At 40.1% G+C, this 25,248-nt stretch overlaps 1 protein-coding gene across 1 annotated transcript in view; it reads left to right on the plus strand.

Annotated features, from left to right (window-relative positions):
• Positions 1-3,090: 3,090 nt before the first annotated feature.
• Positions 3,091-25,248, plus strand: part of PLPPR4 (phospholipid phosphatase related 4) — a 55,035-nt gene continuing 32,877 nt past the window's right edge. The window contains exon 1 of the mRNA XM_086394452.1: positions 3,091-3,645. Within this exon, the coding sequence (XP_086250578.1) occupies positions 3,568-3,645 (78 nt within the window). The 5' untranslated portion in view covers positions 3,091-3,567. The remainder of the gene's footprint in view (positions 3,646-25,248) is intronic.

A 25,248-nucleotide genomic window follows, 5' to 3' on the forward strand; every position in this document is an offset into this window, starting at 1 on the left:
TACGTAAACCAAGAACTTCCAGATGTTCAAGTTAGATTTAGAAAAGACAGAGGAATCAGAGATCAAATTGCCAACATCTGTTGGATCATAGAAAAAGCAAGAGAATTTCAGGAAAACATCTACTTTCGCTTCATTGACTACACTAAAGCCTTTGATTGTGTGGATCACAACAAACTGTGGGAAATTCTTCAAGTGATGGGAATACCAGACCACCTCACCTGCCTCCTGAGAAATCTGGATGCAGGTCTAAAAGCAACAGCTAGAACTGGATATGGAAAAACAGACTGGTTCAAAATTGGGAAAGTAGAACATCAAGGCTGTATATTGTCAACCTGTTTGTTTAACTTATATGCATAGTACATCATGTGAAATGCCTGGCTAGATGAAGCATAACCTGGAATCAAGATTGAGAGGGGAAATATCAATAACCTCAGATATGCAGATGACACCACCCTAATGGCAGACAGCGGAGAGGAACTAAAGAACCTGTTGATGAAAGTGAAAGAGGAGAGTGAAAAAGCTGGTTTAAAACTCAACATTCAGAAAACTAAGATCATGGCACCCTGTCCCATCACTTCAGGGCAAATAGATGGGAAAACAATGGAAACAGTGAGAGACTTTATGTTCTTGGGTTCGAAAATCACTGCAGATGGTGGTGACTGCAGCCGTGAAATTAAAAGTCGCTTGCTCCTTGGAAGAAAAGCCATGACAAAACTTGATTGTGTATTAAAAAGCAGAGACACTACTTTTCCAACAAAGATCTATCTAGTCAAAGCTATGTGTTTCCAGTAGTTATGTATATATGTGAGAGATGGACCATAAAGAAGGCTAAACACTGAAGAATTGATGCTTTTGAACTATGGATTTGGAGAAGACTCTTGTGAGTCCCTTAGACTGCAAGTCCAGGGAACAAACCAGTCAATCCTAAAGGAAATCAGTCCTGAATATTCATTGGAAGGACTGATACTGAAGCTGAAACTCCAATACTTGGGCCACCTGATGCAAAGAACTGACTCATTGGAAAAGACCCTGATGCTGGGAAAGATTGAAGGTGGGAGGAGGAGGCGACAACAGAGGATGAGATGGATGGCATCACTGACTCAATGGACATGAGTTTGAGCAAGCTCTGGGAGATGGTGAAGGACAGGGAAGCCTGGCATGCTGCAGTCCATGGGGTCACAGAGAGTCAGACATGACTGAGCAACTGAACAACAAAGAACTGAATGAAAACAAGTTAAAGTCATTAGCTGAAAATGTCAAGGTTTGAAGAGACTAAAAGAGGTGTGAGTTTGTCCTCAGAGAATAAGAAAGTGAACAGAGTAAGACTATGTGAGAAGTAGTAGGGACTATTTGAAGTTTGTAGTCCTGAGTCTGATGTGGCACAGAACCACATAGTTGTGAGTTCTTCTCCATCCACCTCTGGTAAAGGCAGAGAATTGGGTTTAACTGAGCTGGGGTTTTGCCAGGTGAGTGTGGTGAACAAGAAGTAGGAACTGAGAGATAATACTGTTGAATTCTGGAACCTAAACCAGTAGAAGGTAACGGTATGAGATGGTAGTGGCAGTGGTAGATCAGAAATATGGACATTGGTAGATCAGACTATCTTGATGCTGCCAAAGATCGACTGGAGTATGTGATGGACTGAGTATTTGTGGCTCCTCAAAATTCATATATTGAAACCCTAACCCCCAAGATGACAGTATTTGGAGGTGAGATCTTTGAGGGGCAATCAGATTTAGATGAGGTCATGAGGATGGTTTTTCTAGTAGTCATGTATGGATATGAGAGTTGGACCATAAGAAGGCTAAGCACTAAAGAATTAATGCTTTAGAACTGTGGTGTTGGAGAAGACTCTTGAGAGTTCCTTGGACTTCAAGGAGATCAAACCAGTCAATCCTAAAGGAAATAAACCCTTAATATTCATTGGAAGGACTGTTATTGAAGCTGAAGCTCCGATATTAGGCCACCTGATGCAAAGAGCTGACTCATTTGAAAAGACCCTGATGCTGGGAAAGACTGAGGCAGGAAGAGAAGCAGGTGACAGAGGATGAGATGGTTGGATGGCATCACTGACTCAATGGACATGAGTTTGAGCAAGCTCCAGGAAGATGGTGAAGGACAGGGAAGCTTGGTGTGCTGCATCCATGGGGTCACAGAGAGTCTGACACAACTGAACAACTGAAAAATAACAACAAATGAGGCTGGTTCCCTCATGATGGGATTAGTGCCCTCATAAGGAGAGACCAGAAAAGTAGCTCTCTTTTTCCTCTATGTAAGCATACAGCCAAGAAGAGAATCCTCACCACAGCCTGATCTTGCTGGCAGCCTGAACTGGCACTTCTAGCTTTCAGAATGGTGAGAAACTAATCTGTTGTCTAAACTACCCAGTCTATGTGTTTGCTTGTTTGTTTGTTTTATAGAAGCCCAAACTAACTAAGACAGGCTAGCAATCGAAGTGAGTTGAAAAGTTCGGTGCGAATTGGCTCTCAGATGCTTAATGTGGAGACTTTGAAATGACCAGGGCGATGTAATCCTGGAAGTGGGTTATCTTACTTAGCATAACACAGTATTTTATATTTTTTAGGTTTTTTTTTTCCTCTATGTCATTTGACACCTCTGGGTTGCCAAAATCATCATAAAGTTGAGACAAGCCAAGAACATCAACAACAAAGTGAAGGACTTAATTTAGATTGTTAATGGCTGAGAAGTGCCTCCTTTTACGGTTATGACTGTAATACTGACGTGGTTCCGGGGGTGCGATGATGAGGTAAGAGCATAATACCGTGGCTTTGGGGCTATATGAGGATGCCCACACATCCGCCTCCACCAGTGCCTCACCATACCCAGACAGACAATAGTGAAAGTTTATCAGCAGGTTAAGTCAGTGTCCTAGGGAGCCAGGGATCTCCTAGGCAGAGAATCCTCAGTCGGGGAAGTCATTCCTGGATGGCAGCCAGCTCTCAGTGAGTTCCCACCACGGCCTACTTTTCAGTATGGGATCTAAGTTTTAATTTCGCGCAGGTGGAGGTCGGTTTTCGCGCTGCGGGTCAGTGCGCAAGAGCTGAGCTTCCGCTCTCCAGCAATCCCGAAGTTAGAGTTCCTAGACGGATCCAGGAGGCTTCCCGGGGGCCCGTGGGTGCCTGGTCTCCTCAGCCTCGCTGCTGCAGCATCCAGGGGTGCGTCCCCCTTTGCCGATTCTTGACGTCAAGCCCCGACCGCCACGAAGCCTCGCCAGGGCTGTGGAGAGCAGAGGGAGGGTGGCGGGGAGGGGAAGCCATTGCAGCAACAGCTTGGAGAAAGGAGCTGGACGTCTCCGCCGAGAAAAACTGGGGGTGGCAGCCAGAGTAGGGGAGGCGGAGGACCTGCTCGCTCTGGGAGCCGCTGGGTTGCTGCAAAAAGGGGCGGGGAGAGGCGGGGGCGCTGCCTGCACCGCTCTGGCTCCAGCGGTGCCCGCGGGGAACGTGACATCAGCGGCGCCGGGCGCTTGCGGCTGGAGGAGGCATCTCGCCTTGGCTGCGCTGTGCACACCTCGCCCCGGGGAGGACGCATCCCGGGCAGGCGGCAGGGATGTCGGCGAAGGAGAGGCCAAAGGGCAAAGTGATCAAGGACAGCGTGACCCTCCTGCCCTGCTTTTATTTCGTGGAGGTGAGTTGGCCCAGCGCCTTGGCATAATGCAGATCCTCCGGGCGGCTCTGGAGCCAGTTCGGGTCCCGGAAGATGCTGGAGGCGCAGAGACCGTGCTGGGTGCGCGCTGCTGCCCCCAAATGCCCCCACGCTCCCCTTTCCCCCCTAGGTTTCTCGGGATCTCCCCGGAGTGTGCCTGTGAGTGCCCGCCAGCCAGGCTGATTGCCAGTAGCGTTGCCACTGCTAGGTGGCCTGCAGACGGGGAGGTACCTGTGTGAGTGAGTGTGGGGCTAGTTCCCTGGCCCTCCTGGACTGCCTGTGTGCACAGCGTCGTCCCTGGCCTGTAAGGGCCATGATGCTGATATTTTAGGATTTGTGTCCTCAATCTACAAATACCTGTCTAGAACTCTGTGAGCTTTCTAAGGGAGTTCAAATAAACATAGTCATGCCCTGGGTGTTTGAGGGCTGGGGATATTTATATAGGATTAGGAATATCGATTGCTTTATTACACAAAAACAAAAACAAAAAGCCCCTCCCCTACTAAAATTACTATGATGTTCACATCTGCTTCTAAAATTGGGTCCACATCTCTAGGTATCAATCTATTGGCTTTTTTCCATGGTTAACAAAAATTATATGCATATATACATGTATATGTGTATATATATATATGTATGTATAATATTTTTAAAATAAATGACATCATCTGATTTTACATGGTTTGTACATGTGCATTTATTCTGCGCTGAGCAGTATCACAGATAAGCAGTTAACATGCAGATATAATCATAATGAGCGTCTAAGTTACCAAAATGCGGTATTTAAGGGAGGAACAATTTATGGGAGGGTTATAAAGATTGACAGGTCCGGTGATTCCATGCACTGTGGTCCATTGCATTAGGAAGACATTTTTAAGCAAGAGGTTTATTAAATCATAGGTAGAGGAGAGATGTGTTGGATATGTTTAGTGAAATCATATGGTTTTTAAGCATAAAACTATATTCTGTGTAATTAGAGCCTGGATTGCAGAGAGAAGTATAAGACCATTGCTGAATTATAAATATCCTTCCTTGGTTGTCTTTTCAGCCAAATATGGAGGTTTAGCACTTACAAGTACAGATAGTAGATTCTGTATCTGATGATTGTGAGGCTTATCTGTGTTGAGGTATAGTCACTGTTTTGAAACTTGGGAGAAGTGACATTGTCAGATTGCTTTTATAGATAACAGTATACCTGCAAGTTTCCCTTAGGTCTTGCAAATTTAAAAAAAAAAATGGTTTCAGGGTTAAAAAAAGATGTACGTGATTTGCATAAGTCTCAGAGAAATGATGGGTGATTCCTTCATCCATGACCCATAGAAAAGAAGCGAAAAAACTGACCTGTTTATTTAAAGTAATTAATTGATTCATTTATTTTTGTCCTTTCTCTTTTCACAAGGGATTTTGAGGCCATGGTTTAGATAATTTTGTTGAAAGCTTATGAAGAGTTTTCCAGAGGAAAAAAATGTGGGCACAGAAGATTCCATGATGAACAGGGTTAAGGGATAGAGAGATGAGATCCCTGCCTTCAAGTTAAATCCTGTCAGGCCACTTGTCGCATTGCTAATCCGCTGTGGTTTTGTGCAAAAGCACGTTCATTCCCTTCTGGATCTATTACATCTGTCCAGGAGAAATCAGTTAATTGCTGGCTTCTGCCTCCAGAACAGAGTGCACCTGAAGTCAGCTAGAATCTGACCACATTTAGATTGTAGCTGTATGACTTCGAGGAAAACACTTTCATGAAAGAGGATGCAAACCAGAGAATTAAGGATCCATCTTAAAAGAATCTATGTGTGCACTTTTGAGGTGCCTTTAATAGGAGTACATTATCTTTTAATTTAAAATTTTAAAAGTAAAAATGCCTCAAAATTCATTTGAAATATGTTCTCTAGGAACAAACATCTCACAAATGTTTGTTCTTTTCCATGAGTGGAAACAGCCCAAAATCATTACCTTCACTTTGACCCATTCACATACCCTCTATGGATTCCCTAGTAGGGCAAGCTATAGAACAATTGCTTGAAAACAATTCATGGAGTCTGCATGTGCACTTATGACATTATGTCTTGAGAGTAACAGACTTCAAGGGAAGAGCCACAAAACTGGATTGCAGATGGTCTCTCTGAAATTTATATTCATGATGAACCACTAAAGAGCCTCTCAAAAATGGGAGGAGACATTAGTACACCGATTATTTAAAGAGTTGACAGAATGCACTACTGTACTCCTTTGGAATAGCTCATTTTGTAGGCAGTGAGAATGAGCTTTGTATCTCTTTTGGAGGATGAACAAATATAGCATGAATTAACATGTCAGTAAAATGCTCTAGACTAATGGCACTTTGCTTTCCAGCATAGTTTCCCCAGACCTTAGTAATTAAAATGGAAGAAAGAAACATGAGTGAGCCTTTCACCACATATCAACCCAAAGCACATACTTCAAGTCTTTTCTGTTACGTCAGACAGTAATGTAAGGAGCAAAAAGGTTAAAAAGACCAGAATTTGAAGAGAAAAATGGGATCTAAGAATTGTTAGTTAGTTAGTTAGGTTCCGTAACTAACTATGTTAGGTTCCATAACCATGTACCATATCCCATACAAAAATAAATTCCAGACAGACCAATAATTTAAATTTTAAGAAATGGTTAAAAACGAAACAGTAATAACAGCATGACCATATATATTTTTAGATTTTACAGTATGAAAGACCTTTCTTAACATATAACTAAAGTCAGAAATAATATAGGAAAAGACTAACACATTTTCCTATCATCCTAAATAAAGTTTCTCTATAACAGAAGATACTCTAAAGAAATTTTAGAGAAAAAGTCTCTGGGTCTCAAGTCAGTGATACCATGGACAATTTAAACTTTGCCTTTCTTCTTGGAGTTCAGGCTGTTTAAAATTGCTATTCATGATAGGCATTAAATATGAAGAAACTACATCTTCCTTGGTAGCTCAGCTGGTAAAGAATCCACCTGCAATGCAGGAGACCCGGGTTCAATTCCTGGGTCAGGAAAATCCCCTGGAGAAGGGAAAGGCTACACACTCCAGTATTCTCAGGCTTCCCTGGTGGCTCACATGGTAAAGAATCTGCCTGAAATGCAGGAGACCTGGGTTCGATCCCTAGGCTGGAAAGATCCCATGGAGGAGGGCATGACAACACACTCCAGTATTTTTGCCTGGAGAATCCCCATGGACAGAGGAGCCTGGTGGGCTACTGTCCATGGGGTCACAAAGAGTCAGACATGACTGAGCAACTAAGCACAGCATAGCACATGAAGAAACTAACTAGGAAAGTGAAGAACAACATTCATTCCAACCAGATGGGGCTGAAATCAGGCTAAATTGAATTATGGCCAGAAAACCTGGTCTGATAGACAGATTGACCTGGTTCATATACCACCTGTTCTACATACTACTTGGATAATTCTGGCCAAGGTACTTCTCTCATCCTCAATTTCTACATATGTGATAAAAATTATATGATATGACATAAATATATTTATTCATATGTACTAGCAATTATAATATCCATGTATCTTAGAAAATATTATGCAGTTAAAGCATGAAATATACCAGCTATCATACCTGACCTAGAATATGCACTCAGGATGTATCAGGTGCTTTTGCATGGTGTCAGGGTATAGAAATTATATCCTATATATAGGCTGAGGTACTCAGTCACTAAAATCAAGTAATCATGTCCTAGGTGATGTCCAAACTCGATGATAAACAAATGGTAAATTAATGGATAGAATTAATTTTTTCTTACATTTTTGCTTTATGCTGCCAATTGTTTATGCTGATAAAGGGGTTTATGGTTGACAGTAATTAAATATATCAATATTACATGTTAATTTGAAAAACACAAATGATTTCCAACATGGTACCTCACTTTATGAACATGTTCGACAATTCAATTTTGCACTGTTTAATTTGGGAAGAGAAAAGTCGAGTTATGAAAGGAACTTTAAAACAAGCATACCCTAGGCCTTATCAGGTTAAACAGAAAAGCGGGTGAAAAGGAACATTCCACTGAAGAAAAGGTTTCTCTTGCCTTTAAAGTTCCAAAACCCTCTCCAAGTGATGGTTGTATCACTTACAGTGCAATTGCAGCCGGCAGCACACCTCAAATTAATAAAAGGTGTTGTAGCCTAAGAACCCAATATTATCCATGAGAAGGCTGGTTCTGTGCCTAATACATTTCCTTTATGCAAGGCTTAACAATGGTTCCACCTGTGCTCAGACTCACAATTTTGTTCTCATTAGTCATCCTTTTCCAAGATATGAGTTCACACTGACTCAGTATCTACTATAAACAAATGACAAATTAACCTTGAAACCAAAAGTTGCAAGTTCTTAATAAATAAATGGGGAAAAGATTCTCTAGCCTTTGAATGTGAAATAACTACCTGAAGCCAGTTCAAAATATTTTAAACATGACAGGCTTGAAATCATATAGAAAATTTTCACTAATTGAATATTGTACTTAATGGATACGTTTCAGGATTTTGTTAATGCAGGTTAGTTACTATAGTTTAAATCAATATCTAGACATTGCGTTCAGGAGTAAAAGCCATCATTTCTCTGTTACTGACTTGCCTGAAGAAGTTCAAAAGGCCTTTGTTTAAGGAAGCAAAGATACTCTGGTTAGTTCAGTCTGAACATCATGCCCGTACATTATTGTGTCTTGACAGAACCTTAATATGTTTTTATGTTTTTCCTCACTGGAAAGTGTCCACTGTATCTTAATTTTAGCAAACATTAATTCATAAGATTTCTGTTTAGCTCAAGATCTATGTGAAAATTTTATAACTCACACGATCTTCCTGGGAAGTCTACCTGATTGCCATTTACATAAATTTTAGCATCAGCAGGAAGTACAAAATGACAACATTTCTGCATCGCACATACCAAAATAGTGGTTGTAGGGTTTTTCCCTTTTCAGCGTGGCATAGGTGGTCCACTCAAAGAAGTCCAAACCCTACCTAGAGAGACAAGCTGACAAATCTTTCTTCTTGTTTTAAAGTTACAATGCAGAGTCCTTTGGTGAAAAACAAAAAGGAAATAGAGACAATAATAGAGTCCTGGGCTCTAGAGACACTAAATGAGGACATTTCCACAAATACTGAAACCAGGTCTTGAACATAGAACCAACTGTTAGGGAATTCTATACTATTCCTAGGTTGCTCCGCTGTCTTACTGTGTCTCCATGGTCAAGTCACTCATAGTGATCCCTGTCCTAGTAGGGAAAAAAATGGGTGCATTCTACCAACCTTAAAGGGTGTTAATGATAATAATAATAAAGAATAGACGATTTCAAGCCTCCTTTATATTACAGACTATGTATACATTATCTTTAATCCTGAGAACTACTTTAAATGGTAGTATTATTTGTATTAAGGTAGTATCAAGAAGGGGCTTCCCTGGTAGCTCAGCTGGTAAAGAATCTGCCTGCAATGCAGGAAACCCCAGTTCGATTCCTGGGTCAGGAAGATCCCCTGGAGAAGGGATAGGCTACCCATTCCAGTGTTCATGGGCTTCCCTGGTGGCTCAGACAGTAAAGAATATGCCTGCAATCCAGGAGACCTGGGTTTGATCCCTCAGTTGGGAAGATCCCCTGGAGGAGGGCATGACAACGCACTCCAGTATTCTTGCCTGGAGAATCCCCATGGATAGAGGAGCCTGGCGGGCTACAGTCTGTAAGGTCATAGAGGGTCGGACACGACTGAGCGATGAAGCACAGCACAGCACACTATCAAGAAGGCATTATTATCTGTATTTTTTAAATCAATAAGTTGTAACTCAAAGAGCTAAACGTCTTTCTGGGGACACAGCAGTTAAGTGAAGAGCCACAATTCGGGTGCTTATCCATCTCCCTCTTGAATTACCGTTACCCCAGTCTACCTCACAATGACTCAAATAATGCTAACCTTAACGAGGGAGTGGGTTGGGGAGACCTCTCCCGTGACTTGGCTAGCTTTGTGGTTTTGGAAGTCATGTGTGTGGGTGATGTCTCGTGGGGGTTCTACTCTGTGGAACAGAGTTTTCTCTTCATTTAGCTACTGAATTTGGCTTTGATAGTGCTATCTTCTGCTGAGAGCAACTGGTTTAATTCTAACACAGATGTGTAGACGGCACAGGGGCTCTACCCAAAAAGATGCTTCCTTTGGGAAAGCACAGGTGGTACCCTTGAGAGTCCTGTGAACGAAGAGTGGACATGGAGCTTTGGGTAGACTGAGAGGGCAGAGTCAGAATTTTAAAAAAATTTAGAAAAATAGATTGTGTATGTCTATGAGAATGATAGAGCACAGAGGAAAGAATTCCTAATAGAACAGAAATGGAGGGAGGTTAGACCAAGGAGGATTAGGAGAAAAGGCATGCGAAGGCAATGGACATCGAATCTGTGAGCAAGCCATGGCCATTCCTTTAGGGATGTGAGTTGTCTAAATTGGCTTGTTAAATAAAAAGCATTAAGGGTGCAATTTTTAGTCTTTACTTTGGGAATCTGTTATGGATATTATCACAAAAATTTCTTCCCTGCATTTGTATACATCACAGGCTATTTCTCATGCAACGTATTAACAACAAAATGTGAGGAAATGTCTCATTGCTTAATTAGGTGTAATAAAGTCATGTACTCCCAGAACACTTGGTTTGATTCCCCTATCACAAATAAGAAAACTGTGGCTTGAAAAGGTTAACTGAGTTACCTAAAAACACACTATGGTTAATATCAGACAAGAATACAGCCTGTCTCCCCACTGCTGTTCTACTGCTCCTCTCTAATTATACTATTTCTAGAATTCCTTACATTACAGGGTTTCCCTCTGGATTATAATACAATATAGGTCATTATAATTCTACACATGAACAAATTGTGTTCACTTTTTGAACTTTATATCTAAATACCTTTATATATTTCATGTCACATTGCATTAGCAAGTTAGAGCAATTATGAATGGATCTTCTGCTTTTCCAAATTGTTAGGCTTGTTGAAAAGCATGTTTACAGCTAAAAATCATAAAATTGTAAGTGATACTTTTCTTTCTCGTTGCCTAATTGTCTACTTATCATTTCACAATGACTTCTTGGGACACGATGAGGTCTCTGACAGACAGGAAAGGAAAGTGGAAACATTGAAAGGAGTGAGGATATAATTGACAATATCAGTGACAAAATAACTGAGTTTTGTTTACAGTTTGTTGTTTTTTTGTCTCTAAGACGTGTCTGATTCTTTGCGACCCCATGAACTGTAGCCCATCAGGCTCCTCTGTCCATGGGATTTCCCAGGCAAGAATACCAGAATGGGTTGCCATTTTCTTCTCCAGGGGATATTCCTGACCCAGGAATCGAACCCAGGTCTCCTTGCATTGGCAGGCAAATTCCTTACCACTGAGCCACCAGGGAAGCCTACTTTGGTAAAACCATTTACATTATAGTTTAATGTTACTTTTTCACATATATTATTTCATGTGATCCTTTTAATACAACAGAGGAGTAGATATTGTCTGTTTTACAAATTAAGTAACAAATTAAGAGACTCATGCAGGTACAAGAATTGTCTAAAGCCCAAGTAGTGCTATTTTCCTCTGTTGACCACAAGAAGAAAAATGGTTGTATTTACTGTAAAATGTCTAATAAGAAACATCTCAGCTTTCTTTAGTTTCTTCTAGAATTAATTAATTGAGACATGTACTTCCATGTAACTATGGAATAGAGTCATTTCCTTACAGTGAGCTGGGTTTTGGAATGTGAAAGCCAAGGTTATTATTGCTTGGTTGCTAAATTGTGTCTGACTCTTTTGCGACTCGACAGTCTGTGATCCCTCAGGTTCCTCTTCTATGGGATTTCCCAGATAAGAATACTGGAATGAGTTGTCTTTTCTTTGGACAAAATTGATGTAAATGTGTTTTTCCAGTCTTTAATTAGGCGCTGAATCAATCACCTCTTAGGTCCATCACTGGGTCTTTGTTTTGTTTTGTTGTTTTTTTTTGTTTTTTGTTTTTTTTAGTTGTTATTGGAGTGTGTTTGCTTTACAATGTTGTGTTAGTTTCCTCTGTAAAGCAAAATGAATTAGCTATATATATACATATATCACCTTTCTTTTGGATTTCCTTTCCATTTAGGTCACCATAGAGCTTGAGTAGAGTTTCCTTTGCTATATAGTCGGTTGTTTGGTTGTTTTTAAATCACAAACATTTACCTAAATCATCATAGGGATGATAACTGCTTTCTTATTTTTTATCATCAGATGGTTTCTATTCAATTCAGTTCAGTTTAGTTGCTCAGTCATGGCTGACTCTTTGCAACCCCATGGACTGCAGCAAGCCAGGCTTCTGTGTCCATCACCAACTCCCGGAACATACTCAAATTCATTTCCATTGAGAAGTGATGCCAACCAACCATCTCATCCTCTGTCACCCCCTTCTCCTCCCACCTTCAATCTTTCCCAGCATCAGGGTCTTTTCAAATGAGTCAGTTCTTCTCATTAAGGGTCCAAAGTATTTGAGTTTCACCTTCAGCATGAGTCTTTCCAATAAATATTCAGGACTGATTTCCTTTAAGATTGACTGGTTTGGTCCCTGGACTTGCAGTCCAAGGGACTGTCAAGAGTCTTGTCCAACACCGTAGTTCAAAAGCACCAATTCTTCGGTGCTCAGCTTTCTTTATAGTCCAACTCTTACATCCAACCATAGCTTTGACTAGACAGACCTTTGTTGGCAAAGTAATGTCTCTGCTTTTTAATGTCTAGGTTGGTCATAGCTTTTCTTCCAAAGAGCAAGCATCTTTTAAGTTCATGGCTGCAGTCACCATCTGCAGTGACTTTGGAGCCCAAGAAAATAAAGTCTCTCACTGTTTCATTGTTTCCCCATCTATTTGCCTTGCAGTGACGGTACAGATGCCATGATCTTAGTTTTCTGAATGTTGAGCTTTAAGCCAACTTTTTCACTTTCCTCTTTCACTTTCATCAAGAGGCTCTTTAGTTCTTCTTCGCTTTCTTCCGTAAGGGTGGTGTCATCTGCATATCTATGGTTATTGATATTTCTCCCAGCAATCTTGATTCCAACTTGTGCTTCATCTGGCCTGGCATTTTGCATGATGTACTCTGCATATAAGTTAAATAAGTAGGGTGATAATAAACAGCCTTGATGTTCTCCTTTCCATTTGTAACCAGTCTGTTGTTCCATGTCCAATTCTAACTGTTGCTTCCTGACCTGCATACAGATTTCTCAGGAGGCAGGTAAGGTTGTCTGGTATTCCTACCTCTTTAAGTTTTCTAGTTTGTTGTGATCCACAGTCAAAGGCTTTGACATAGTCAATAAAGCAGATGTTTTTTCTGGCACTCTCTTGCTTTTTTGATGATCCAGTGGATGTTGGCAATTTGATCTCTGGTTCCTCTGCCTTTTCTAAATCAAGCTTGAACATCTGGAAGTTCTCTGTTCACGTACTCTGGAAGCCTGCCTTGGAGAATTTTGAGCATTACTTTGCTAGCATGTGAGATGAGTGCAATTGTGTGGTAGTCAGAGCATTCTTTGGCATTGCCTTTCTTTGGGATTGGAATGAAAACTAACCTTTTCCACTTCTGTGGCCACTGCTGAATTTTTCAAGTTTGCTGGCATATTGAATGCAGCACTTTCACAGTGTCATGTTTTAGAATTTGAAATATCTCAACTGGAATTCCATCACCTCCACTAGCTTTGTTCGTAAGTGATGCTTCCTAAAGCCCACTTGACTTTGCATTTCAGGATGGCTGGCTCTAGGTGAATGATCATACCATCATGGTTATCTGGGTCATGGAGATCTTTTTTGTATAGTTTGTCTGTATATTCTTGCCACCTCATCTTAATAACTTCTGCTTCTGCTAGGTCCATACCATTTCTGTCCTTTATTATGCCCATCTTTGCATGAAATAGTCCTTTGGTATCTCTCACTTTCTTCAAGAGATGTCTGCTGCTGCTGCTGCTGCTGCTGCTAAGTCACTTCAGTCGTGTCTGACTCTGTGCGACCCCATAGACGGCAGCCCACCAGGCTCCCCGTCCCTGGGATTCTCCAGGCAAGAATACTGGAGTGGGTTGCCATTTCCTTCTCCAGTGCATGAAAGTGAAAAGTGAAAGGTAAGTCGCTCAGTCGTATCCGACTCTTCGCGACCCCATGGACTGCAGCCTACCAGGCTCCTCCGCCCATGGGATTTTCCAGCAAGAGTACTGGAGTGGAGTGCCATTGCCTTCTCCACAAGAGATGTCTAGTCTTTCCCATTCTATTGTTTTCCTCTGTTTCTTTGCTTTGATCGCTGAGAAAGGCTTTCTTATCTCTCCTTGCTAGTATTTGGAACTCTGCATTCAGATGGGTATATCTTTCCTTTTCTCCTTTGCCTTTCACTTCTCTTCTTTTCAGAACTATTAAGGCCTCCTCAGACAACCACTTTGCCTTTTTGTGGTTCTTTTTCTTGGGGATGGTCTTGATCACTGCCTCCTGTACAATGTCACGAACCTCCATCTATAGTTCTTCAGGCACTCTGTCTATCAGATATAATCCCTTGAATCTATTTGTCGCTTCCACTGTATAATTGTAAGGGATATGATTTAGGTCATACCTGTATGATCTAGTGGTTTTCCCTACTTTCTTCAATTTAAGTCTGAATTTGGCAATAAGGAGTTCATGATTTGAGCCACAGTGAGCTCCCGGTCTTATTTTTGCTGTGTAGAGGTTCTCCATCTTTGGCTGCAAAGAATATAATCAGTCTGATTTTGGTATTGACCATCTGGTGATGTCCATGTATAGAGCCTTCTCTTGTGTTGTTGGAAGAGGGTGTTTACGGTGACAAGTGCGTTCTCTTGGCAAAACTCTGTTAGCCTTTGCCCTGCTTCATTTTGTACTCCAAGGCCAAATTTGCTTGTTACTCCAGGTATCTCTTGACTCCCTACTTTTGCATTCCAGTCCCCTATAATGAAAAGGACATCTTTTTGGGGTGTTAGTTCTAGAAGGTCTTGTAGGTCTTCATAGAACCATTCAACTTCAGCTTCTTCACCATTACTGGTTTTGGACATAGACTTGGCTTACTGAGATATTGAATGGTTTGCCTTGGAAACGAACAGAGATCATTCTGTCATTTTGGAGATTGCATCCAAGTACTGCATTTCAGACTCTTTTGTTTACTATGATGGCTACTCCATTTTTCCTAAGGGATTCTTGACCACAGCAGTAGATATAATGGTCATCTGAGTTAAATTCACCCATTCCAGTCCATTTTAGTTCACTGAGTCCTAAAATGTCGATATTCACTCTTGCCATCTCCTGTTTGACCACTTCCAATTTGCCTTGATTCATGGATCTAACATTCCAGGTTCCTATGCAGTATTGCTCTTTACAGCATTGGACTTTACTTCCATCACCAGTCACATCCACACCTGGGTGTTGTTTTTGCTTTGGCTCCATCTCTTCATTCTTTCTGGAGTGATTTCTCCACTTATCTCCTGTAGCATACTGGGCACCTACTGACCTGGGGAGTTCATCTTTCATTGTCCTATCTTTTTGCCTTTTCATGCTGTTCATGAGGTTCTCAAGGCAAGAATACGGAAGTGGTTTGCCATTCCCTTCTCCAGTGGACCTTGTTTTGTCAGAACTCTCCACCAAGACCTGTCCATCTTGGGTGACCCTACGCTTCATAGCTCATAGTTTCATTGAGGTAGACAAGGCTGTGGTCCATGTGATCAGTTTGGTTAGTTTTCTGTGATTGTGGTTTTCATATGTCTGCCCTCTGATGGATAAGGATAAGAGGCTTATGGAAGCTTCCTGGGTGGGGCTGTGTTCCCTCCCCGTTGTTTGACCTGAGGCCAAACTATGGTGGAGTTAATGAAGATAATGGCTACCTCCTTGAAAAGGTCCCACGGAGGCATGTCACACTCAGTGCAGGGTCAGCCCTGCAGCAGGCCACTGTTGACCCACACCTCCACCGGAGACTCGTGGACAATCACGGGCAAGTCTGGGTCAATCTCTTGTGGGATCACTGCTTCTTTTTCCTGAGTCCTGGTGCACCCAAGTTTCTGTTTATGCCCTCCAAGAGTCTGTTTCCCAGTCCTGTATAAGTTCTGGCAGCTCTATGGTGGGTTTAATGGCAACCTCCTCCAAGAAGGCTTATATCATACCCAGGTCTGCTGCACCCAGAGTCCCTGCCCCTGTGGCAGGCCACTGCTGACCTTCTCAGGAGACACTCAAACACAGTTCTGGCTCAGTCTCTGTGGCGTCTCTTGGTCCTTGTGCTCATAAGCATTGTTTGAGCCCTCTGAGCATCTTTGGTGGGTAAGGGGTTTGATTCTAAACTCAATTTTGCCCCTCCTATCGTCTTTCTGGGGCTATTCCTTTGCCCTTGGATGTGGAGTATTTTTTTTTTTTGATGGGATCTAACATTCTCCATTTGAGGGTTGTTCAGCAGCGAGTTGTAGTTTTGGAGTTCTCGCAGAAGATGAGCGCAGTCCCTTCTACTCTGCCATCTTATGCCACAAAAAAACTGAATGCCAACAAGGAACCCTTCCTGCTCTCGCCTCCCAGGGACACCTTGGGCTTGGTTTTGAAATCAAGATGGCTTCTGTACATTCTTCTAAAAGTGACATTAGGCCATTTAGGTACAAATTAAAGAGAAGTAGAAATGAAGATAATAAAAATCGATGTATTTTCAGGAAAAGGTGAACAAGTTATCAGTACATTTAGTGGACTGTTGTTTGTGAGTAATAACCATGGAAATATGTATGGATGTATTGTCTACAATTTAATGTCCTCACCAAAGCCTGTGCTGTAGGACTGCTTTGATGGTAAAATCCTCATTTAATTAAGTTCTATTCATGCCTCAGAAACTGGGACGTCATGAATGGTCTAAAAGAGACCAATCTTATATTAAATATACTCCAAAATGGGTGCCAAAGTAAAATAGCAGAGTGTATTCTGTTTGTACTTTTATGAAAATTCATTTATTCATTTAATAAATATTGATGATTATATGCCTTTTGGTTAAATTAATGGAAATAGTATGGAATCATTACTGGCATACCTTCTAATCTATGGTAGAATTTCAATAAAGTTCTATTGAATGGATGGAGTAAAATAAGACTAATAGTTATGAACATAACTCTTTTTCTAACTTTTTTTCTCAGCCAGTGGAGACATTTATATATGAAAAACAAGTTGTGATGAAGATTAAGATTGAATCAATCTCTAAGATATATAAGTCCTCATTCTTAATTACATTTATGCTCATTTATGATCTGGAGCATACCTATGAATTATTTGAGATTTGCAACTTCAAAAAGAGGCATATTTAAACAAAGAACTTGTAGTTTTAATTTTCATAGAAAATTATTTGATATAAAGTACACATGCCAGCAAAGACATTTTTTTATTGTTGCTATGGTAGAATAAATTATTTGATTTGTTAGTAATAAAATGTGTTTGTGAGATATATTTGTATCCCATATTAGGTTTTATTTCTTTTATATATTTTGTTCATAATTTGACTTTTTGGTGCATCTCACAATGAAACACATAACAATCATACTTAATTTAATCATACCCTTAGGATGTTGGAAAAAGTTATTAATGCCCCACATTAACAGCCCCCCTTCAATATCTTATTCATCAATCCCTTTTATAGATATATTCAAGTAAATAAGGTCTTAAGCAGCCTTGGAAAGATTTTAATCTTGAAGGTGGGCCTATAATGTGCATTTAAATATGATCTAAGAGTCAGATATGACTTAGCAACTGAGCAACAACAACAATTATATAGGAGACAAGGTTGAAAAGACAGTGGCTAATGATATATTGCTGAATTATCATCTCCCATAGTAGATTAGATCCCTTCTCCGGAAAATTTATGGATTGAATGAAATATATCAGGCATATGGTAAACACTCAATAACCATTTGCTAGATAAACTAATTAGTTATTACATAATACAAAACATAAACTTTTATAGTCCTTAAATAAAATGGTTTATTTGCAACAGTGTGGATGTACCTAGACATTATCATTTTAAGTGAAGTAAGTAACAAAAGAAAGATAAATACCATATGACATCATTCATTTGTGGAGTCTAAAAAAATGTACAAATGAACTAATTTACAAAACAGAAATAGATTCATAGACTTAGACAACAAACTTATGGTTACCAAAGGGGATAGCTGAGTGAAGGGAGATAAACTAGGAGTTTGGGATTATTAGATGCACACACTATATATATATATGATATATAATTATATATCATATATATAATATATTATATTATATTATATTATAAGAACACCCAGGACTGATCTCCTTCAGAATGGACTGGTTGGATCTCCTTGCAGGCCAAGGGATTTTCAAGAGTCTTCTCCAACACCACAGTTAACAAGCATCAGTTCTTCGGTGCTCAGCTTTTTTCACAGTCCAACTCTCACATCCATACATAACCACTGGAAAAACCATGGCCTTGACTAGATGGACCTTTGTTGGCAAAGTAATGTCTCTGCTTTTTAACATGCTATCTAGGTTGGTCATAACTTTCCTTCCAAAGAGTAAGTGTCTTTTAATTTCATGGCTGCAATCACAATCTGCAGTGATTTTGGAGCCCCAAAAAATAAAGTCTGACACTGTTTCCTCTGTTTCCCCATCTATTTGCCATGAAGTGATGGGACCAGATGCCATGATCTTCATTTTCTGAATGTTGAGCTTTAAGCCAACTTTTTCACTCTCCTCTTTCACTTTCATCAAGAGGCTTTTTTTGGGTGTTAGTTTTAAAAGGTCTTGTTCAACTTCAGCTTCTTCAGCATGGAAAGTAATCTGAAAAAGAACACACACACACATATATAATTGAGTCGCTTTGCTGTACATCTGAAACTAACACAATATTATAAACTACCTATACTTCAATTTTAAAAATGGTTAAAGAACGTGGTAAAAACTACATTTTGAATAAACTTTGAAGTTAGTATGACATAAAATAAAATGTTTTAAGGATAAATTTGATACTTAACTTAGTACACAACTCAAAAGAAGTAGTTTACAAATATTGATGTCTCAAAGTCAATAATTTATGTGTATATAATTTAAGATTGTCACAGTAAATATTAAAATCAGAAATTTGTTTCTCTTATTCCATATCTCAAATACAGAACTTTTAGTTACTTTTATTACTCTGACATCATTTAATATTTTTCCACTTTTTCATTACTTCCTATTTCATTTGATATTAAGACATATGTGTTGAATCCCAAAATACTATGTGTTCTTTTATTAAACTATTCAGGTCCAAATATATATGTTTTTTCTATATGAATAAAATAATTACACTAATAGTTAAAATACTATTTGAAAGTGAAGGTGAAGTCAGTCAGTTGTGTCTGACTCTTTGTGACCCCATGGACTATAGCCTGCCAGGCTTCTCCGTCCATGGGGTTTCCCAAGCACGAACTGGAGTGGGTTGCCATTTCTTTCTCCAGGGGATCTTCCTGACCCAGGGATCGAACCCAGGTCTTCCAAATTGCAGACAGACTCTTTACCGTTTGAGCCACCAGGGAATCAAAAAATACTATTTGATAAAAAATTACTATTTAATCTGTGTTTATTAATATCTTACTTTTTTTAGGAGTACCACTCACAGCAGAAATTGTAGGATGACATTCATAGTATACAAAGAAAAAATGTACATTATATTATTTTCTGCTATTTCTCAATTTCTGCTGGAGAGTAAGGTCAGTGGTAAACATTTTTAGCAAAAGGTAGTTGGCATACAAACATGAACTCAAATACTAAATTTCTTGATTTTATAATCTAGTTAACAAACTGTATAACATTGTATAAACCATGTGATACTTCTGTGTTGCAGTTACCTCATCTGTAAGATGGGGATAGTAATAGTACCTTCATCAGACAGGTGTTGTGAAGCTCCGATGAATTCAGAAATGTAAAAGTATGAACTTTAAATGATACCTGGTACATATTAGTAGCACTAAGTTGTGATTTGTACCCATGTTTTTAAAAATAGGTATATGTTCTATGGGCAAAGAAATTACAGCTGTCAAGGCTATGGTTTTTCCAGTGGTCATGTATGGATGTGAGAGTTGGACTATGAAGAAAGCTGAGCGCTGAAGAATTGATGCTTTTGAACTGTGGTGTTGGAGAAGACTCTTGAGAGTCCCTTGGACTGCAAGGAGATCCAACCAGTCCATCCTAAAGGAGATCAGTCCTGGGTGTTCACTGGAAGGACTGATATTGAAACTGAAATTCCAATACCTTGGCCACCTAATGTGAAGAGCTGACTCATTGGAAAAGACCCTGATGCTGGGAAAGATTGAGGGCAGGAGGAGAAGGGGATGACAGAGGATGAGATGGTTGGATGGCATCACCGACTCAATGGACATGGGTTTGGGTGGACTCCGGGAGTTGGTGATGGACAGGGAGGCCTGGCGTGCTGCGGTTCATGGGGTCTCAAGAGGTCGTACACGACTGAGCGACTGAACTGAACTGAAGAAAATATTTCAAAGCAATTACTTTTAAGAATTGAAAGACAGGTCTCCAGCCTCAGATCTTAGTCTCAAATTAGCTTTAAAGAACAAAATGCTTTCCAAGACAGTACATATACTTGTGTAATTATGTAAGAGGAGCAAATCAGAACCTGAGGTTAAAGCTGCTGCTGCTGCTGCTAAGTTGCTTCAGTCGTGTCCAACTCTGTGTGACCCCATAAATGGCAGCCCACCAGGCTCCCCCATCCCTGGGTTAAAGCTGATGACTACAAAGCTTAGTACTCCAAGCTTAATGCTAGATCAATATTCAGGTGATAAAACAACCTACATAATAAAAGAATCCTGCTTTGCAGGCTGATTCTTTACCAGCTGAGCCACAAGAGAAGCCCAAGAATACTGGAGTGGATAGCCTATCCCTCTGCAGTGGATCTTCCTGACCCAGGAATCAAACCGGGGTGTCCTGCATTGCAGGCAGATTCTTTACCAACTGAGCTGTCAGGGAACCCCAATAAAACAACCACATACCATTATTTAAACGTCACTGTTAGATCACGGTGATTTTAACTAGTCTTTTTAGATCTGTACAGATGTAATTTATATTTGGGCATGAAGATATAAGGGGTCTTCCCTGGTGGCTGAGTGGTAAAGAATCCACCCGCCAAGCAGGAGACCCAGGTTCAGTCACTGTCGGGAAGATCCCCTGGAGAAGGAAATGGCAACCCACTCCAGTACTCTTGCCTGGAGAATCCCATGGACAGAGGAGCCTGGCGGGCTACAGTCCATTGGATTGCAAACAGTCGGACACAACTTAGTGACAGACTTTCACTTTTCATAAAGACATACAAAACATTTTCCTCCTTAAACGTAACATATATATTAGGTTTGTTCTCTCTTTCCTATTAATTACCATTACTATTTGAAGCACTCAATTTGAGCTTCTTGTGTTCTGTAATGTTGAAAAAAATTATTAGAATTCTAGAAATTCACAGTAGGAGCATTTTCTACAGTAGAAGTAAACAAGGGTCTTTTAACTTGGGGATTTTTCTTTAGTCAAGTTAACTACGTTTATAAGAACCATGTAAACATTGATATTTCTATTCAAATCATCCATATATGCATTAATTTTGTACATCAAGTTTACCCAGTAGGGCAGGTCCTCCCCTAATACTAGGCCCTTTGGATAGAGAAGTGAATGGGATCATTTCCCTGCTCTCAGGATCTCTTCATTGAGTAAGAGAGAAAAGTAAAGGAACAACTGCCATCCCAAATGACAATTGCTATGTCAGAGGCATTCATCGGGCCATCTCTGTGCAGTTAGAGAAAGTGATCCAAAGGCAACACGATAGGAAAGCATCTGGGGAGCTTGAGATGTGCCAATTCCTGATATTTTGTACTTGAAGTCATTTGCTATGGAAAATAGAAGTGAAGATGAAAGTCAACCATGTCCAAGATATAATTAAAGTTCTTTAAATATTAAAAAAATAATAACATTGGAGAAAACAGCACAGGAAAAAAAATAATCAAGACCTTAGAATACCATATAATTAAGAGCATGATTCAAAAGTGCCTGGCACCCCTTTGCTCTGGGTGTCATTAAACCTCTTGTACACATGGCCATCTTGAACTTCTGTCCTCTGATTTGGCATTTCCACTGAAGCCTGGGGCTATTCTTTCCTGAAAAGCACCAGACTAGTGCCAGATGGCCGCGGTGACATATACCAAAGCGGCAGCAGGGTGTAATGGGACTCATGCTTCCAGGAATTTAACAGATTGGGTTCTTACAATTGGCCTGTACTTAGAATCCAGGCATGCTGTTCACCTTATCTTGAGCAGGGTCTTCATCTTAAAGTTTATCTTAAGTTCCCAGAAAACTTATGGGGAAATGTTTAAATAAAAAGTCAATATAGTCTTTCTTTTTTTTTTTTTTTTTTAGGAAGAAGTGCTCAATATATTCTTTCTGAAACAAAATGAAGAGAGCTCTAGTAAAGATAGATACTAGATTTGCCCAAAAGAAGCAGTTTTCATGTTTGAGTGATAAAAAGTCCACAGAGAAACTGTTAGGAGTATTTAAGAGTTAAGAGGAAGGGGGAGCTTTTTCATACTGCACATTTCCTCTGCAACACCCTCTTCCCATTTGAGAATTTCAGCCATTGTAGCAATATCAAGCGGAGAAAGCAATGGCAACCCACTCCAGTACTCTTGCCTGGAAAATCCCATGGATGGAGGAGCCTGGTAGGCTGCACTCCATGGGGTTACTAAGAGTCAGACACGACTGAGTGACTTCACTTTCACTTTTCACTTTCATGCATTGGAGAAGGAAATGGCAACCCACTCCAGTGTTCTTGCCTGGAGAATCCCAGGGACGGCAGGGCCTGGTGGGCTGCCGTCAATGGAGTCGCACAGAGTCGGACACGACTGAAGTGACTTAGCAGCAGCAGCAGCAGCAGCAGCAATATCAAGAAGGAAAGCAGTCTGAGACCTAGGAACAAAGCAGTTTAGAGCATTTTTCCTACACCTAGGCACTTAGGTAGGAATCTGGGTGATCCCCTTTACCTGCTTTGTGACCATTGGCCAATTTATGTGACCTCTCTCAGTTCTCTCATCTGTAAATTGGGAATACCAATAGATGGTATATAGGGCTGTAGAACTGAATGCAGCACTCTATTATAGAACTAGCCTAGTATCTTTCACCTAGGTCCTCAACACAGTCTACGTACTACTAACAAACTGCCCATGCTTTCTGTTTATTTAATAGTAATATCCTGATTTCTTTCAGTTAAATTCAGCAAGCATTTTATTGGACACCCAAAATTTTCAAGACACTGTGTGAATTACAAAGGTCTTACTTTGTAGTACCAGATCTTAAGACAAAGTCTGCTGCTGCTGCTAAGTCGTTTTAGTCGTATCTGACTCTGTGCAACCCCATAGACGGCAGCCCACCAGGCTCCCGGTCCCTGGGATTCTCCAGTCAAGAACACTGGAGTGGGTTGCCATTTCCTTCTCCAATGCATGAAAGTGGAAAGTGAAAGTGAAGTTGCTCAGTCGTATCTGACTCCCAGCGACCCCATGGACTGCAGCCTACCAAAGGCTGATAATATACAAATAACTACAATCCAAGGCAGACTAACAGGTCCTACAATAAAGATATATATGAGCACGTGAGGCAAACTCTTCAGTTCTGGCTGGAGACTATGAGGGAGGTTTCAGGGGGAAAAAATTACGTGATCTCAACCTCTACGAGGATAGTTTTTATGGGAAGCAAATGTGAAAATGTAAATCAGAGACTTGAACATGTCTGTCTAGGACATAAATGTAAGGGGGTCATAAGTGTTTGTGGTTGAGCAAGTGAAGAGTAGGTACAGAGCACAATTAAACAAGAAAGGCAGATGGAAGTTGTAATATGAAAGATCATGTATAATACAAAAGGTTATTCTGGGAAATTTGCATTTTATTTAGTAATTAGTATGGCATCATGAAAGTCATGATTAGAGGTGAATTCCAGAAAAATTAGACTTGAAGTATTATGGAGGATGAAACAAATTATAGAGAATAGAGGTAAAAAAATCTCATACATTATATGTCATAGTAAGAGAAGTGTGAGGGATGATTTTTACATCATGACAGCACATAGAAAATTTTAGATCTAGATGACAATATTAGAAGCCCCCCATTTCACTGATGACAAATAAGACCTAGAAAGGTTAAGTGACCTGCTCCAAATCCCAGAAGCTGTGTATGCGCTCAGTTCCTCAGTTGTGTCTGACTCTTTGGGACCCCATGGACTGTAGCCCACCAGACTCCTCTGTTCATGTGATTGTCCCAACAGGAATACTGGAGTGGGTGCCATTTCCTTCCCCACGGGATCTTCCCAACCCAGGGACCAAAACTTCATCTCCTGCATTGCAGGTGGATTCTTTACCACTGAGCCACCAGGGAAGTCCAAAAGCTAGTGGAATAATTGAGGGAAGAAACTGAATTTTTCTGGTCCTGCGGTCAGCATTGATTTCCCTCAGTCACACTGTCCTGTTTTAATTTGTATCAATGCATGTCATTGACATAAGCCACATCCATTCTATTTGTGAAAACTTGTTTAGATTTCTAGACCTTGAATACGTTATAGACACATTCTGACCTACTCATAATGACATTACAAGTGTTAGTATGCTTTTCATGATCTGTATTCTTAAGGTTCATTATAGTTAACCTAAATATGCTACAACTATGTTGAAAATAAACCATAAAGCCCTATAGTATATTACTAGTTATTATTATTTTTCAGTATTTAAAGGAAATATTTATCTCTATTAACTATACAGTAAAAATTCTGAGGGATATCATTAAAGATTGTGCTATAGGAAATGGAAAACTCTGTCACTGTGTGCTGACCTATGACCACGTTCTTATTGGCCACCAGTTTTAATAAAATTACTTTCATCTGCTAATATTTCTTCCAGTTTAAATTCCATTTGAATAAATATATGTTTTAAGTTTCATATTTTGTATGATTGGGGGATACTTGAATTCATTCAGAGTCTAACATTTAAAGTTTGTTATTAAATAAAAAATGTTCTTTTTCTCTTAAATTATCTCCTGCATATAAGTGGTATGAATATACTCAATTATATTCTTGGATTCTTGTGACATTATTTGTATCAAAACCAAGTTAATTTAAGTTTGAAGTTTCCTGTGCAAGTGGTGTTTTTCAAAACTGAAGGTGATAGTGTTCAAATCATCCTGTATCAATGATATGCAGCTTTCTCCCTGCAACCTTGGACTCTCTTTAGACCCAGATTGGCATCTTACTCTCTTCTTGGTATTTTGATACCTGAGAGGCATCTCAGTTTTAATATTTCCAAAACAAAACCTTAGGTTCCTCCTAGTTAAGCTTCTCCCAGCCTTCCTTATCCTAGTAAATGACACCCCCTAGCCCAATCACTCAAGCCTCAAATCCTTAAAATCAACCTTTATTGTTTCCTTTTCAGTAACCAGCTCATCAACAAGCCCTGTCATTTTTGTCTCTAAAGTTATATCCAGAATCTGCCAGCATCTCTTTGTCTCAGTGTTGTGTGCTATGTGTAGTGCTAA

The sequence above is a fragment of the Bos grunniens genome, chromosome 3 (genome assembly GCF_055505025.1).
Source record: "Bos grunniens cultivar Pamir isolate PY7600 chromosome 3, Bosgru_T2T1.0, whole genome shotgun sequence".
Lineage (NCBI taxonomy): Eukaryota > Metazoa > Chordata > Mammalia > Artiodactyla > Bovidae > Bos > Bos grunniens.